This window comes from Oryzias latipes, chromosome 1, assembly GCF_053564925.1.
Source record: "Oryzias latipes strain Hd-rR chromosome 1, Olatipes_Hd-rR_3.1".
Classification (NCBI taxonomy): domain Eukaryota; kingdom Metazoa; phylum Chordata; class Actinopteri; order Beloniformes; family Adrianichthyidae; genus Oryzias; species Oryzias latipes.
The window spans coordinates 35,838,270-35,854,927 of record NC_136237.1 but is presented as its reverse complement, the minus strand read 5'-3'; the positions used below and the strand labels follow the sequence as shown (position 1 = coordinate 35,854,927).

General features: G+C 41.8%; 1 protein-coding gene across 3 annotated transcripts in view; it reads left to right on the top strand.

The window, feature by feature from the left end:
• The window catches only part of neurl1aa (neuralized E3 ubiquitin protein ligase 1Aa), a 79,840-nt gene that overhangs the window by 57,622 nt on the left and 5,560 nt on the right, over positions 1 to 16,658 (top strand). For all 3 annotated transcript variants that reach the window (XM_078954290.1, XM_023954999.2, XM_023955001.2), the window contains 2 exons: positions 4,048 to 4,776; positions 14,543 to 14,692. In XM_078954290.1, the coding sequence (XP_078810416.1) occupies positions 4,048 to 4,776; positions 14,543 to 14,692 (879 nt within the window). The remainder of the gene's footprint in view (positions 1 to 4,047; positions 4,777 to 14,542; positions 14,693 to 16,658) is intronic.

Genomic DNA, 16,658 nt, shown 5'->3' with positions numbered 1-16,658 from the left:
TATTTTATCTGCAATGTCAAACTTATTCGCAATAGCCGTAATGCTTTGACAATCCATCATGCGATGCGTTTTTGTAGTTTACCTAGGTTGTACTTCAACCTTTGGACAGACTTTTTAGCATAGTGTAACAACTCAACTCAACTCAACTCAACTTTATTTATAAAGCACTTTAAACAGAACAAGGTTCACCAAAGTGCTGAACAATACAAAAATTAATAAAAGCACATGAAAATATAAAGCATAAAACACATAAAATAGGTCCGGATTCCAACTCAGTTACAACACAGAGAACTGGTTTAAGGTCAGTAAGCACAACCAGAATTCACACATAAGGCTCACTGGATAATAATGTTTACTGTTGATTTTTGAAAAATGTACAGGATTCAAATGCACCTTATGGTCCAAAAATATGGTTCATATGCACTATGATGTAAGCCCTTTGTCTTTCTGCGTGTTGGTGGATGATGAATTCTCAAAAATTAATATACTGCCACCTCCTATGTGAAACAGTGGCATCTACTCTAAGATTTGCCATGTTATGGACAGTTGAACTGCTTGCCAGGAAGAAGTCAAACTAACCGAACAATTATCTTCCAACATGGTTTGATACAGATTAGCTCCAGACTTGGAGAGAAATAAAGTTTGTAGTTTGTAGATCTTTGCTATCAAGATAAATATGACATTGGCTTTGCTGCTTTGTTGTTTGTTGTTTGGTACAAACCACAACCTTTTTTCTTGAACTGGAACACCATTATTCCCAGAGATGAGGCCAAGTGATGGGCCTAAATGCTGGAATACAGATTTGTCAACTTTCTGTGTTCTTTAAACTCTCACTAAGAATGACAGTACATAAAGCAACGGAACTTAAACAAGTCATCTACTAAATGCCCCACAGCTGTCAGCAAAGATGTGTGTTATGTGTTGATTAGTATGTGGGGGCTTAAGTGCAGCAAAGCCTCCTATAGGAGGCCTCGACCCCATGAAAAATTAATTACAAAGACTCTGGATTTGCCGCCAACATTCACTGGTGTCTGAAATAATTTTGAGAAGGATAATGTCTCCCCATTTACATCAAACAATCCGTCATTAGACAGAATCTTAGAGACGACGAAGACATTTGGATGGTGAGATGCTGATGAAACTGCTGTCATGCCAGCTTCAGTTTTACACAGTCACCGCTTTATTGTAGATGTCACTCACATTACTTAAGGAAAATTCACATTAGAATCCACACAGGTAAACACCAACCCCACTTTCTTACAGTTCTGGCAGTTTTCTTTAACCCATTTTTCAACAATTTCCCCTTCTGGTTGCTCTGTGCAACTACAAGATCTATAGGATGTAAACAATCAAGCCACAAAAAGGCAAGCACTCACACTGCATACAATAAGGGCTAGTAAGTCTTGACTCAAAATAACAGGTACCGGTAATATTTTGGCATTCTGAGAATCTAGTTTTAATATTAGGTACAGACCACGTTGCTTGGGTCTTTTTCAGCTCCGAGTACATCTTTTTGGGGCTTGTCTCAAGTGTAGGGGGGCATTATTGGAGGCTTGGTTGCTCTGTTCCTTCTGCCACGCTTCATTGTTAGCAGCCTGTCCCACAGCCCTTGTAATGATGCTAAGAGGTTTATCTGGACTCAGTCCCTCAGGTCCGGCTCAGATACAGGAGCTTGGAGCCGATCCAGACTGAAAAGGCTCTTCAGACCCAGCCAGTGGCTGTTTTTAATCCTCTGCTTCTTTACACCCTGCTACTATCATCCACAGCTATAACCTATTAATTATACTGTAGCAAACTCCAAAATGTGTTATGTTATGCATATGTATCCTTTTGGAGTTTACCTACAAATGCACAATAGTCCACACATCAGGCAAGCCCCATGCACAGTGCACCCCCAAACAAACTCTGACTAAAACGCCACTCGATCAGGACTGCAGGATAATTTTAGCTTACCAGTAAGCTTGGAGAGACCTGGTATATAAAGCACCTACATTGAGAAACTGTAAACTCTGAGTTGCTTATCAGACTATTAGATACATGTGGTGTCAGATATGAATGACTGTAGCAAAAGATATTGCACCATGGAGTGCAAGATATGTCACCAAAACACACTCTTATGGTGCGCTGAGATCAGGGGTCGGGAACCTATGGCTCCCGAGCCAAATATGGCTCTTGATGGTCACATGTGGCTCGCAGACAAATCTTTAATTATACTTTTTTTTTTTTCATTAGACCAGTCCTTCTCGGCGCGATGCGATGCCAGAGGCGCGCAGTAGTAGTAGCGGTGCTTGGAGAGAGAAATCTGCGCCAGCACTATCACTTTACTATTATCTATTATTTCACAGAGTTTGTACCACCTGGAAACCTGTGAATTGCCGTGCCTAAAACTGCGCGCTCCCGTCTCTGAGAAAGAGCGCACAGTTACGGGGACGGGATGTGTGAGGGAGAAAGCAGGGGGGGGGCAGTGAACCGCGCAGGGATTGTAAAAACATCAAACCCGCTGCCCGTCACTCACTGCAGTGTGAGTGTGTGTTTGGCTCCCCGTCTGCATGTGAGCAGTCTGTCACATCTACAGAACATTCAGACCAACGATCCCGTTTAAAGTCTCAACGCCTGCATGAAGCAGAAACTCACCACTTATCAACCAGACTCGACCATCAGCAAAACTACCACGAGAAATACTCATCATTTATCAGCAACAGCATAACGATGTTATTAAAAAGAATCCACAGAATTATTGTACTTTAAAAATGTTGAAATTACATCAAATGCACACATTCACTCGTATATTTAGTTTTAAACATATTGTTGCATACTGACTTGGACTGGGTGGCTGTTGGGTCGCGTTAAAAGTTCTGGAGTTCATTGAACGCATCATGTAGAGATCTGATTGGCCCTCAGTTCTGTCGCTCAGCCTGTTGTTAGGTAGTTTGGACCAATGGGGTTCAGCTATTGGCCGAATAAGGGAAATGGGAGGGCTGACGCGGCAGTGAGTGAACATAAAGTTGGGAGAAGCGCTCTCATCTCAGCGGGAGAGATTCAGGAGTTGCTGAATTAATTTTACGGCGTTTGTTGTGGTCTGCAGTAACCAGAATAAAGAACCTTAAGAGAGGTTAAGTCTCAGTGTGGGAAAGGGACACTACATTATTGTATGGCTCTTTCGAAATTACATTTAAAAATATGTGGCGTTTATGGCTCTCTTGCCCAAAAAGGTTCCCGACCCCTGGCTTAGATGGACTTACATACATGGGTGACGATTTTCTTTTTTTTTTTTTCATGCGAAGACCATGAATAGATCCCCATTTCTACTGTGCATAATTGATGCCATAAAACTAAAATCTATTCTTGCTCATGTATACCTCAACACTTGCAGAACTAAACACATTAGTTTAAACAGACATTTATGACCAACCAACTTTCTTTGTTCTCTCACATCTCCCCTTCATCTGAAGCAATTTGTTTTTATTGATGTTTATGTGAAACTATTTCAGCTTTGTAAACCCTGTTTGTATGTTAAAATTGTCAGTCTACTGCAGAAAATAAGTGTTTAAAAAAAAAAGCTGTTTGCCGCGATTGTTTTATCCCCTCTAAAAAACCCACTCTGATTATCATTTAATCTATTTTCAAAGCATTCTCAGTGGTCTTTTAATTATGATGATGTCGTTTTTAGCCAAAACAAAAAAAAAAACTCAGTCGTCTTCATGGACATAGTTTCTCTGGAATGGCAGTTTTTTTTATTATTAGAAATTCAGTTATGAGCTTGTGGCCCACCCAGCATATTTTCTACTCCCCAAACATTCTTTTTTTTCTGCTCCCAATTCACAATGATTTGAACAAAGAAATGCTCAGAAATGCAATTTTCAGCTCAATTTTCTTTAATATACGTCGTCCATCATCAGAAAATACTACAATAGCCCGTTAAAAAAACAATTTTCATCAGAGTGGGTCTTTAAGGTGCACTGAAAATGTTCACTATTGCTGCTTTCTTTCAGTTTGTTTGACCTACAAACATGTTTACCTAAATTTCTTTTTTTGTTCTCCTTTCAGACAGTGAGATTGTCCCTCCTGACTGTCTGCGCCCCCGCTCTTTCACCACAGTGCGCTCGTCTTCTCTTCGGCGTGAAGCAGACGACTCCCGCCTATCAGTCAGCCTGTGCGACCTTAACCTACAGCAGGAAGACGGAGGCCCCTCCCACAATCACTCCCATCGCCACACCCTCCACCTGGCCTCGGCTGCCTCCTCTTCCACCTGCCCCATCCCCCAGAACTCCCTGAACTCCCAGCAGTCATCTCTGCTGCCGTCTGCCCTGGAGAGCGACCTGCACTTCCACCAGCTGCGCGGCGCCCACATCAAGACCCTGGATGAACAGACGGTGGCGCGATCTGAGCATTCCCGGGAAGAGCGCACACTGGTCTTTACCAACAGGCCTCTGCGCACAGGAGAGACCGTTTTCATTAAAGTCACCAAGTCCAGTCCAGCACGCTTAGGCTCCCTTTCCTATGGTGTGACTTCTTGCGATCCATCAGTTCTGCGCCCTAGTGACCTTCCCTATAACCCAGAGGCTCTGGTGGACAGGAAAGAGTTCTGGGCTGTTTGTCGGGTTCCAACACCTCTGCAAAGTAGCGACATCTTGGGTTTCTTGGTCAACCAAGAAGGGGAGATTATCCTCAGTCACAATGGCACCAATGTGGGCATGCAGGTGTGTGTGGACAACTCCCGCCCTTTGTGGATGTTTTTTGGTCTGCATGGTGCTGTGACGCAGCTAAGGATTCTGGGTAAGTAGACACCATGAACTCCAAAGTTATTTGTCCTTTTAAAAAGTTGCAAACCTATAGTTCACAATTTGATACTTCAAATAGGAAATCTGGAACACTCCAGAGTGTTACTAGACATCTGCAGATGATGTTTCTTTGTTAAGAAGACAACGTTAAGTTAAAATGCAAAAATTTAGAAAATATCAGGTGATCAACATTTCACGGTCATAAATCCTAAATAATACCAAATACTTTCCTAATAAAAGCAGTCTAAAGAAACCCCCTTTGAAAGTTAACTGGGTATATCCGCAGAAACAGAGTAAATTGGCGGCAGTGGCTCAGGTGGTTGAGCTGGTCAGCCAATGTTTAAAGGATCAGTGGTTTGATCCCCGATCCAGCCAACTGTTGTTATGTCCTTGGGCAAGACACCTCACCCTCCCTGCCTCCAGTGTGGCTCCACTGGTGTGTGAATGCGAATGAATGTCCCGGGGATGAGGCCGCAGGCACGGACTGGCAGCCGCGCCTCTTTCAGTCCGCCCCAGGGCAGCCGTGGCTACATCAGTAGTTTACCATCACCAAGCATGAATGAGGAATAAATGAATAATGGACACTTTGTAAGCGCTTTGAGCGTCTGGACGAGCGCAGATAAATCCGAGCCTTTATTTTTCTATGATTATTATTATTAAATAAATGATTATCCAGCAGGAATTCAGGGTAAAATCTAACAGATAAAAAGAGCTGAATGTCTGTAAGATTGGTAAAAAAAAATTCTAGCCACCTTATGGTAGAGGTGTTAAAGCCATGTCCCACCAGGAAGAAGACCTTGTGGGGGAAAGCCCGATCTCCTCAGACTGACAATTACTCCTTTCTGGGACTAAAACAACCCACCATCATTTCTCCACAAACATTTGTTCCTAGTTTTTCTACATTTTTTTACGTTTGGTTAAATTATTCACCCTCAAAAATGTCCTTTTTTTTTACCTTTCAAGATTCAGCATTGATCTATGTCTTCGTTTTCCTCGTCTGAGCTGGAATCTGGCTCAAAACTGCACAGCTGGATAAATCGGATAGTGTTCACAATTTTTGTTGAACCAGTATTTTTGAGTTAGGGGTGTGAGGTGCTGTAAGCCAGCAGGAGAGCATGTAAACGGCAAGAACAGGCCAACAGTCTCATCCACAACTCAGCCGCGAATATTAATGAACTACTGCCGCTCTACAGAAAATAGGTCCTAGAAAATGACACGTGTTGTTTGATTTTGACTAAAAATGGCATAATCCTAATTAAAAGACTACTGTGAACACTTTGAAAATGGATCCAAAGATGGGACTTTAAACAAAACTTAAAAGAAAAATATTAAGTTATAACAATTTGTTTAGCTAATATCTGCCTTTATTTAGTCACACTGAAATGAAACATAGTATAAACCATAACATTAAATGGCAATAACCCTTAGATAAATTTAGAATCAGTTTCTGTTACTAAACAAAGAACTAAAGACTTCAGTTATTTATTGACCTTCTGCTCGTGTCCTCAAATAATGAAGACTCTTTGTTCTCCGAGTCTACACTTTATCTTCAGAATAATCCCCCTTGAAAGAGGAGCTGATGGCGATATAATCATCCTTTCAGCTGTGTGAGGAGACGGGTCAGAAGCCCACAGATCAGTATATTGATCCCGTTTGCTGTGTCCACACAGACCTCCGTGCTTAATTCATTTACTCGCCCGGGGTTGACATCTATTCTTGTTAAGTGGCGACCGTGCTTGAAGCATGCCGGGGGAGGCCAGCATCGCCTGCCTCTGCAAAACCACAGCCGTGCACTTGGGGGTGAAGAGCTGCTGAGAACACTTTGTCTGTCGGAATATTTACAGCAGGAAGGATCTGTGAGCATTCAGAGCGGAGGCTGGGAAGACTGGATGCTCGGTCACGAACTGGAAGGTTGAAAAACAGGAAGTTGGTGGGAATAAAGATTGTGACCTGCACCATGTCTTAGCAGGCTGCACTATTTGCTTCCAGGGGTGTGCAGAGGACACCTGAGGCTTGTTGACAATAAAGGGAAGCAGGGAAAGGTGTTTGGCAGCCCTGGCTTTGGCTTCATTTGTTTTTGCAAAGCATTTCCTGAGAGGATGACAGCCGTGCAACAGGCTGCCTTCATTACCGTCACTGTGCGGCAGATCACTTAGCCAAGAAAGTGTGCAGTTTTCTCTCCAAGCACCTCACAAATGTGCCATCCACTCTCCAAATCCACTATTTGAAAATAGTCCTCATATTTACAGATAGAGCAGGTCGTCATCTATGTCAGCCGGAAAATGCAGGCCGACACATGCAGCAGTGAAAGCCACCTTCTATTAAGAGGCCTTACACCCCGAAGAGCAGCAGCCTTTCAAGGCTGTCACAAGTGTTTGTCTGCGGAGGAACCGGCATCTATAAATACATGCAGCTTTCTTCTCTGACAGCAGGAGGGAAGTGGAGCTTGAAAACAGGTCGAGGGCTTCAAACTTTGCGACAGATTGAAGGTACGGTCAGTCCTTCTCATCAAAACCCTTTGAATGGAACTCCTCTAGCTTGACCCATTTCACTTACCCTGGTGACGATGTCAACAGAAATCCCAACATCCTAGATATGACATTGAAAAACCAGGCAGATGTGGTTTTTATGTCTCCTGGCTCTGAATCTATTTCAGCCCTTTTTGCTTTACACTGTCCTCCACTCAACACCTGTATTTCCCTACGTGCACTTTCTGAAGATACAAAGTCCAAACAAAACAGGAACTGTAGAACAATGAAACCAAAGCACATCTACTTATTAGCATCCATCTTGGCAGTCCCACTGAGGTTCAGACCCTCTTTACTTTCCATCTGGAAGTGTCTGTTGTCTTATAATCCGTTTCTTTAGAGGAGTTCAGCCTTCACCTTTAGACTTTGGAGTCCTCAGGATGGAGAGAGATAAACTGTGTCACTTCAGGCGAGGCTGTGGAGCTCTGGCAAGAAACAAACATGAAAATACAATACAATGTATTTTTGAATCCAAAAATTTAAAACTGTTCTTGCTTTACACTGACTTCAGCTGAAAAAAATCCATGAGTTGTGTTTATTTCATTGATTTAATGTCAATTAAAAACACTGACAGCCTGTCACTGACAGAGCTGCTCCATTTGGCCTCTTTACAGTTTACCCTTTAACATCAGAGCTTCAGTGTTGTTATTCTTTCGACTACCACAACTCTTCATCCGTTGATGTGAGTAATTCCAGCTCAGAAAAGCAGCCTTGTGTTGCTATGCATCACTTTACAGTAGGGAAGTTCTCGCACAATCAACATAGCTGGTTCAGTTGCAGAGAAAAGCCTCTTTGGGGCCTTGGGCAACAATCTTCATTGGTAATGTGTTGCATATTGGTATATAAAAAGCTGCTTTTCTCTGTGTCAGAATCAGCTGATTTACATTGATCACATAAATGATCAAAGAATTCGGATTTGTCAAAGAGCGTGTGTTATTTAGGTCTCGCCACCAACATCTCTAATGTGAAAAGCCTTTCTGACTGCAGGCCTCTCTGACCACAGAGGAACCAGCAATGGTTCAGTTGTGCTGTCAGTCAAAGTGCTCAGCTGAGTCGGCTCCCGTACTTCTAATGAACCAACATTGTTAAGTCATCTAATACACCTCTGCACAACTGAATACATGTTGGCGTTTGGAGAGAATCATACTTAAAAAATGTCACGGCACCCCAATACCCCTCTATCATTGGAAATGTTTTTGTAACTTCCCCAAGTTCCCGCTGGCTCCAAGAAGGCAAATGCCATAGACTTCTTTAGAAACATAAACTGTTATTGCTCAGTCATTTTATTTGTCAGAATAATCATTCTTGCTCTGATTCATTTTTTAACATGTTCTTGCAACTAATTTCGTGTTGCATTTCGTGATATTTTTTTCTACTGCAAGTTATAAACCGACCAATCAGATGCATCAAAAAAAGTAGGTGGTCTCGCGCTAAACGTTTGAAACTTTTGATTGATAGATTCTCCCTCAAACCTACTTTCAGTGGAAGGTGTGTGAACTTCCAACAAGCTCAGTCCTGATTGGTGAGAGTGGTTGCCATAGAAACGTTGACTCAGACCAATCACTGCTTACTCGCATCATCTGGACTCAACATGTCGTCGTCTGTATCGTGAAAAGATGGTGACTGAATTGACTTCATTTTGCTGGAACTGGAAGTGAGTCATTCTCTGTGGGTGACGTCAGACTCACCCAGTGTGATGCAGAAAAACTGATCCATGCCTTCATCTCCTCCAGACTAGATTACTGCAATGCTCTGCAATACTCCAGCACATCCAAAACTGCGCTGCTAGGGTCCTGACAAGGAGACACAAATTTGATCACCACTTCACTGGTTACCCATCCATACAAACTCAGTCTCCTCACCTACCAATGCATCCATGGAACTGCCCCTGCCTACCTCAGTGAGCTCCTTTCCCCGCATGCCACTTCACAACTCCGCTCAAATTTTACACATTGCCTTCATCAACCAAGGACCAGGCTAACCACAATGGGAGACAGAGCCTTTCAAGCTGCTGCCCCTCCACTCTGGAACAATCTTCCAGAATCCCTCAGAGCCCCACAAAGCCTTGGCACATTTAAAAAAGGCTTAAAAACTTTCCTTTTTAAGAATGCTTTTTAGTAATTTTATTGTTGTTGTTTTTTTCTTTTCTTACTTTGTTCTTATTTTTAAACAATTGTTATTCCTGCCTTCTTTGTAGCGTTTTGAGATTTTACCAAAAATGTAAAGCTTATTCTAAATAAAATTTATTATTATTATTATTATTATTATTATATCATACTCACTCAGTACAGTTCTATAGAGTCAATGGTCAGAAGCCAGACGCAAAGCCATGTGAAACAAAAGACCGCTGCTTAGCCAAGCTCGGTTCTAAATGAGCACCAAAGCTTTGCCAATTGGAAAAACCTTTTATTCTGCAAGTTTAAAACATTTCCAAAGTGTTTCTGTTGGTAGATAAATCTATCATTATTTTGATTCTGGCTAGAAGTGTGGAAAATAACGATCTTCCAGAGAGTGTTATAAGGGGGGGTGAAAATAGGACACTCCTTCAGTGACCCACTTCATGTTTGATACCGTCGATACTGGGGAAGTGTCAACTTCCTCATGTGGGTTCAGGATCTGAACTGTATACAGTGGGGCTCTCATTTTATTGATCATGTTTTTTTTTTTTTTACCTTTATACTAAATCTTAAAACATTGAATTATTTTTTTTATTTATTTTATTATTTATTGTTTAATTATTCCATTTAATTAAACAATCACAAGCTGAGATGTTGAAAAAAATCTAACGGTTATATAAAATAGTCACTACTGCATTCACATTTGAAGCTAGCCGTTCTAATCTTTCAAAAGAACAGTTGGATTAATTTTTCACATTTTATTAAATAGAGATGATTATTTTATTTATTTTTTCGTAATCCTGTTTTAGGTTTTAGGTGTGATTTCTGTTTCAGAAGTCTCATTGTTAAACGTCATGGACTTCATGCAGATGTGGTTACCATGGCAATACACTATCAGGGTGGAGTCTTGAATGTACAGATGTGATTCGGTTCAATGCCATAGAGTTTACTCGCGTGCTTTTGGAGGAAACTTTTGGAAATATTTTGCTAAATATAAAAAATGAAACTGTTATAATTACATTAATACAGTTTTAGTTGTCTTAGATTTCTTTCTACTTTTGTCAAATAGAAGAAACACCAAAGCAGAAGAATGTATTTGTATAATGAGACAAAACCATATGTGTTAGGTGAAATGCAATAGTTCACTTCAAAATGTCGTAATGTCAGTTTGGTCAATGACAGGTCAAACTCATCCTGTAGGTCTTCAACGGGTTTGCACTGCATTCTAGAGATGTGGTGTTTTGGAGCTGACGTTGGGCAACAAAAACTTTCAAATTTAGTTACAGATTCTCTGTTGGGTTGACACAGAGCGAGATTATGTTCTAAACGTGCTTTTATTATTATTATGATTATTCTTAACTGCATTGCAGCCGAACAGACTGCGGTCTGAACCCTTCTCTGGACGGCACACTGTAACAAAACGCCTTCCCTGCCTGCGAACACGAAGCTACTAGACTCCAGCTGCTCTGCTCAGGCAGCAGAGACACGTTCACTCGTGTGGAGCAGCCGCTTCATTCTAACAGCCACAGATCTTTTTACAAAGTGGGTTGTGGCAAAATCTCTCTATAAATACTACAAAGAATAATGTCAGACACAACTTAGGAGGGAAAAGAACTTAAAAAATGAAATGAAAATATATAGAGCCCGAGTAGATCTCCACGGTACGTAGTTTGTCCAAGCAGGGCTACCATACTGTGACGTTATCCTCAGTCGAAAGGACCCCGAACAGTTATTGCAGGCCGAATGGTCACGGTACCTACACCGGGAAATCCAGCCATGTTTCATCCTCAACGATCTCACTAATAAAGGAGGTTTTTGGCCAAAATCTCATCAAACGTGTCTCTAATCACCCTTTCCTTAATTCAAATCAGTCTTTGCAAAAAAACAGCCCCAATTCATGATGTTTCCACCCCATGCTTAAAAGTGAGTATGGTATTGGGATGCAGCTAAGCATTTTTCTCACTCTAAACACGGCGAACGGCGTGCAAGACTCGCCGTGAGAAACACTTGAACTAACTCTGTCAGCTGAAATGTACCTCTGATGAACATTACAGACCTCATATCTCCTCACAAGGGACAACTTGCAGAATCTGAGACTAACAAATATGTTTTTGCCCCGCTGTAAATATTAATTTACAAATCGTTCTGACTTTTTTTCTCCCTTTTCAAGTTTTCAGACCATAAACTGGAGATTTAGTTGTTCATCCCACAGAGTTTTGAAACGTGAGGAATGTCTTAACTTGAAGCCTCACCCTCCTTCCTCTTCGCATCTCCCGCATACTTCTCATGCTTCAAAAGAAGAGGATCGGATAAACTGTTCAGATGTATTTTTAGATGCGGGGACAGAATGAAAAGAGCCGGCTGATCCCAGCTGTTCACTTTGCTCCGTTTTTAAATCTAATCGGGGATCGGCACCGTGGGTCGGGCCTCAGCTGCCACTCTGGTTGCAGGGATTATTGCGGGGAGCTGGACGCAGTTTGCAGGGCGACGGAGCTCTGTTTATGAAATGTGACACATGACGAGCGTAGCGTCACCCTGTTGGTTTTGCTCTGCACGCACAGGTGACGTCTGCGTGTCTCGTGTTTCAGAGTCCTTTAAGCAGAAGTCAGGTGCATTGCTGCTGGCTTTGTGTAACACAAACATCAATTTTCTGTATTCAAACAATATTTTTACCATTAAATGCTTAAAACCTTTTCTAGACATTAAAGACACAGTCTGATCATCTTTGGATTTATTTTCAAAGTGCTCCCAGTGCTCTTTTAATTATGATTATTCAGTTTTTAGACAAAATCATAAGACCTGCGTCGTTTTTTAGGACTTAGTTTCTACAATTTATTAGAGATTCTAAATTTAAAAAATAAAGCCAAGCATTATTGGAACAGCCGAAAAGTTTTGAGCCAGATGCCAGTTCAGACGAGGAAAACAAAGACATAAATGGATCTAGTCATGGGCAGCAGGGAGCTTGGCGCTTGCAGTTGTTAGTCCTATGTCACATCTGCAATCTATTTCAAATGCATTTTATCATTTAATTTGATTTGAATGAAGAAATACTCACAAAGGAAAATTTAACCTTCATTTTCTTTGATTATGTCCTCCATCATGAGCAAAGTACCACAAGAACAGGCTAACACAATTTTCCTCAGAGTGGGTCATTAAGGACTAACTGCAAGGTTAAGGAAAAATAATGATGAAGCATAATTTGTACTAAAATATTAATTACATCCCTGCAATGGACTGGAGACCCATCCAGGTTGTACCCCACCTTCAGCAACCCGGTGACCCCAAAATAGATCAGAAAATAAATAGATGAATATTGATTACAATAAGTGCCAAACTGACAAGTATAAAAGAGAACCAGAAACTAAATATTACTAACAATGCAAAAGCCTAATGCTTAAGCAGATAGGCATTGTGAAAGACAGCATAGCAACAAAACTCTGAAGTTTTAAGTTTAGAAAAACATAGATTAAATATTTCATTAAAGGAGAAGACAAGTGGAAAGTAAAAATTTTAATGCTGACTTTGGTTACCTTTAAATAAATGCCTGAGTGTAGTACACCTGGTAACAAACTGCAGAAAACTATTGCTAAAAGGATAAATGCCTAACTACAGAGAAATATAATATCTAGATGCTAGATTGTAAAGATCCTCCCAAAGTATCTAAAGTCAACATTTTAAACTTTTGAAAGTTAAATGTAAATCAAATATGTCTTTCCTTTGCAATTTTGACTTTTGAATTTGTTTAACTTAATTTAAAAGTTTGGACTAAAAGTTTCTGACTCAAAGGAAACATTTGAAATTTAGAGGTTTAAGTTAACAGTCGATGAAAGATGGATTTAGTTTTTAGTTTAGCTCAGGCGGTAGAGCAGGTTGTCTAACAACTGAAAGATTGGCAGTTCGATCCCCGCTCTCCCCAGCCAGCTATCGCCCCCCGAGCGTGGCTATCCTGCAGCTCACCGCTCCCCCCAGGGGATGGACAGGAGTCAAATGCGGAGGAAGAATTTCCCCATTGTGGGATAAATAAAGTGTCAATTATTTATTATTATTGTTTGTCCTAAAACTTACAAAGACAAAAGAGATAAATATGTTATTAGGTTCTGGGAAAAGTAAGCAGCAAATGAATAGGGACTGGGTGGGGGTCTCATTTGACCCCTTAAGCTGGATTCATCTGTTTGGTTTGTCCAAGCTTCTTTGAAACCTGCAGGTCGGGGCAGACGCTCTTGCTGAATATTTTGAAAGGCGGTTTACAGAACAACGAGCTGGAGATGATTAACCACGTTTGAGGGGCTCCAGCTGCAGGTTCTTGTTTGTGTGCCTGCATGTCGTGCTGTTTGCTTGACCTTGTCCGTCCCTGAATGAAAAGCGTGACTCTGTTTGGGCGCACCTAGGAAACCCCCGACATGAACACAAGAGATTCCTTGTTTCAGCCCACCCCCGCCCCCCAGTGCCTCATCAGGCAGATTCAGATACAATGACTCCAGCAGCAGACTCACTAAATGATCGTATTAGACGATATATTATTATGTGAGTAAACCCATGTAGGTGTTTCATTTGTCTCTGGTTGAGTTCATCAAGCAGCAGACTTGTGGCACATCAAGCAGAGCTATCATTGGATGATTATGTTGTCATCCTTTTTTTTAAGCTGTTTCCATGGTGACGAGAAGCTAAAAAGAAGAACAATTACAGAAATGTTCTGCTAAAAATCTACGGTGAATTCTGCTTAAATCTGATGAAGTCGTTAGATTTTCGACAGCAGACTCAGAGGAAGATATTTAAAATAATCTGCACAAACCATGTGGAGTCTGCTCATTTAGATTTTAATCGGTCGAACATCCTGACGTCCTTGACTTCCCTTGATTGTTACATGCTGGAAGTATTAGAAGATGCAAAGATGTATTAGAATAGACGACCGTTTGTTGGTTTTGGATTTTGTTTTCAGCAGAACCTCATGCCAAACAAAGATTGCGAGCAAATCTTTGGTTTCCCTCTATAACACTGGTCTTATTTTTCAGTAGCCGGAACCCTGGACCCCATGACCCCAAAAGGGATATAGCGTGTTGAGAAAACGGATGGATGATCGTCGTACTAAAACATTGGCTTTTCTTTTTCTGACCAGGTTCCACTCACCTGGGGGATCAGCGGGCCACGTCCAGCCCCAGCTCGCCCTCTTCCTCCCCGCACACGCCCAGCGCTCTGGGAAGTGGCATCTCCGATCCGGTCCTGAACGGAGGCTTGTGCTCGGCTGCTTTTTGCAGCTCAGCTGGAGGTAAGTTCACCTAAACGGAAGGACACTTTAAGGCACATGGGTCAAACTCGAGGCCCGGGGGCCAAATGTGGCCCGCCGTGTCATTTTATGTGGCCCGCCGTGTCATTTTATGTGGCCCGCGAGAGCAAACAAGTTTTTAATTTCTTAAAATAAACATTTTCTTTAGTTGATTATATATTATTTATGTGTAACTGCTGTAATTATTCTATGTTTGCAGGTCTTATGTGTTTATGCAGACAAAAAGTTACAAGTTTAATACATGTTCTGTCTAGCTCAGTTTTATGTTATTTTTCTTTATTCACTTGGACAGTTTGATCCTTCTTTAATGAAGTTATGTGGGTTTTAATAAGTGGACAAAATTTAAAAAGATTTATGTCCGAATCAGCTTTATTGGCCAAGTACATCGCATGTACAAGGAATTTGGCTTCGGTGTCTTGTGCTCTCGTGTAAACTAGAAAGATATGAAAAAAGTGTAAATGAGTAAGACAGGAGAGGATAAATAATAAAAAGAAAGTGTTATGATTTCTATGCAACTGTAATTGTCACTTTAAAAAGTTATAATACATGAATAATGAGTTATTTAACATGAAGGAGTAGTTGCTTTTATTTTTCACTACATTTAGTTACATGTATAAGTTATATCTGGCCCTTTGAGGACAGCCACTATGCTGATGTGGCCCTCAGTGAAAATGAGTTTGACACCCCTGCTTTGAAAAGCATTGGGCCCTCTGGATGCTGAGCAACATTTTTACAGCAACAGGGAGCAGATGTTCCTGCTGAAGTCGAGAAAAACAGGCTGTACGTGATCCCACTGCTGCTGGAACTGCAGCTGGATGCAGTGTCAGCTGTTATGTCACATGTTACATAAACTGATGGAGTGCAGGACTTGAAAAGAAAATCCCCTTTCAAAAGGTTTATTGTCTGACATGCAGACGAGAATCCAGCTTCATAAAAACGGAGTGAATCATCAGTAAAACTCAACAGCTCGTCACTCCATCGGAGTAAATGTATGAACTGAAAAGCAGGATCCATGAGGTTGAGTGGACGCTGGCATGACTGTTTTCGCTACTCACCGGTATCTTTCTCTTTTCAAACTAATTCTGTTACAACGCATTTTGGACTGTGAAAACTGAGGATACTCTTCACTGTTTTCATTGACTACTTTTGATCTTGTTGCTTGACCTGCAAGCCTCAGTAACATGAGAACGGATAAATTCCACTACGCTGCTCCTCCAACCTGGGACTTGGCTAGCTAAGAGTTACGTGTCTCAGTCTGCGGTCCCCGGGCCTTGTCCTGTCAGCTATGCTAATGCACAATCTGTACATCTGGTCGGCTCTAACCCGGATCCTTCTACGGCTTTTCCACCACCTCATACAGCCGAGCTCATCCAGTACTCAGTGTCAGAACTCCTCTGTCTCCGCTGGCAGCCTGCCGCCTTGCCGGAGGTACATCCACCGTGGCACACGCCGACATTACCATGAAGACGCGTCCAATTCCACCCGCTTCCTCTCCTCCACCACTTGTTACTGTCCCTGTAACACCGGACGCTCTGTGGACCACAGAGTGCTCTTCAACCTCCCCCGATCTGTGATCTCGACTGCCTCTGCTCCGCGCCAAACCATCCCAACTGTCAACTTTGCCCTCATCAGCATCCGTTCTGTCTCAAACAAGGGTCAACTCATTCAGGATTTCATTTTAGATCGTAAGCTTGACTTTCTCTGCGTTGCAGAAACTTGGCAGCAACTACATGGCTTTTCCCTACCTAATGACTCCACCCCTCCCGGCTTTGTTTACCTCTTTCAAGCGGACTCGCTGTGATATATCGCGAGAAGTGGGAAGTCCTCCCGGTTTCGTTCTCCTCATTGAGCTCCATTGAGTGCACTGCCTTCATGCTTCCTGGACCCACCCAACTGTAATAGCACAGGTTTACCACACCCTAAAGCCGAACAGTAACTGTCTGGATCA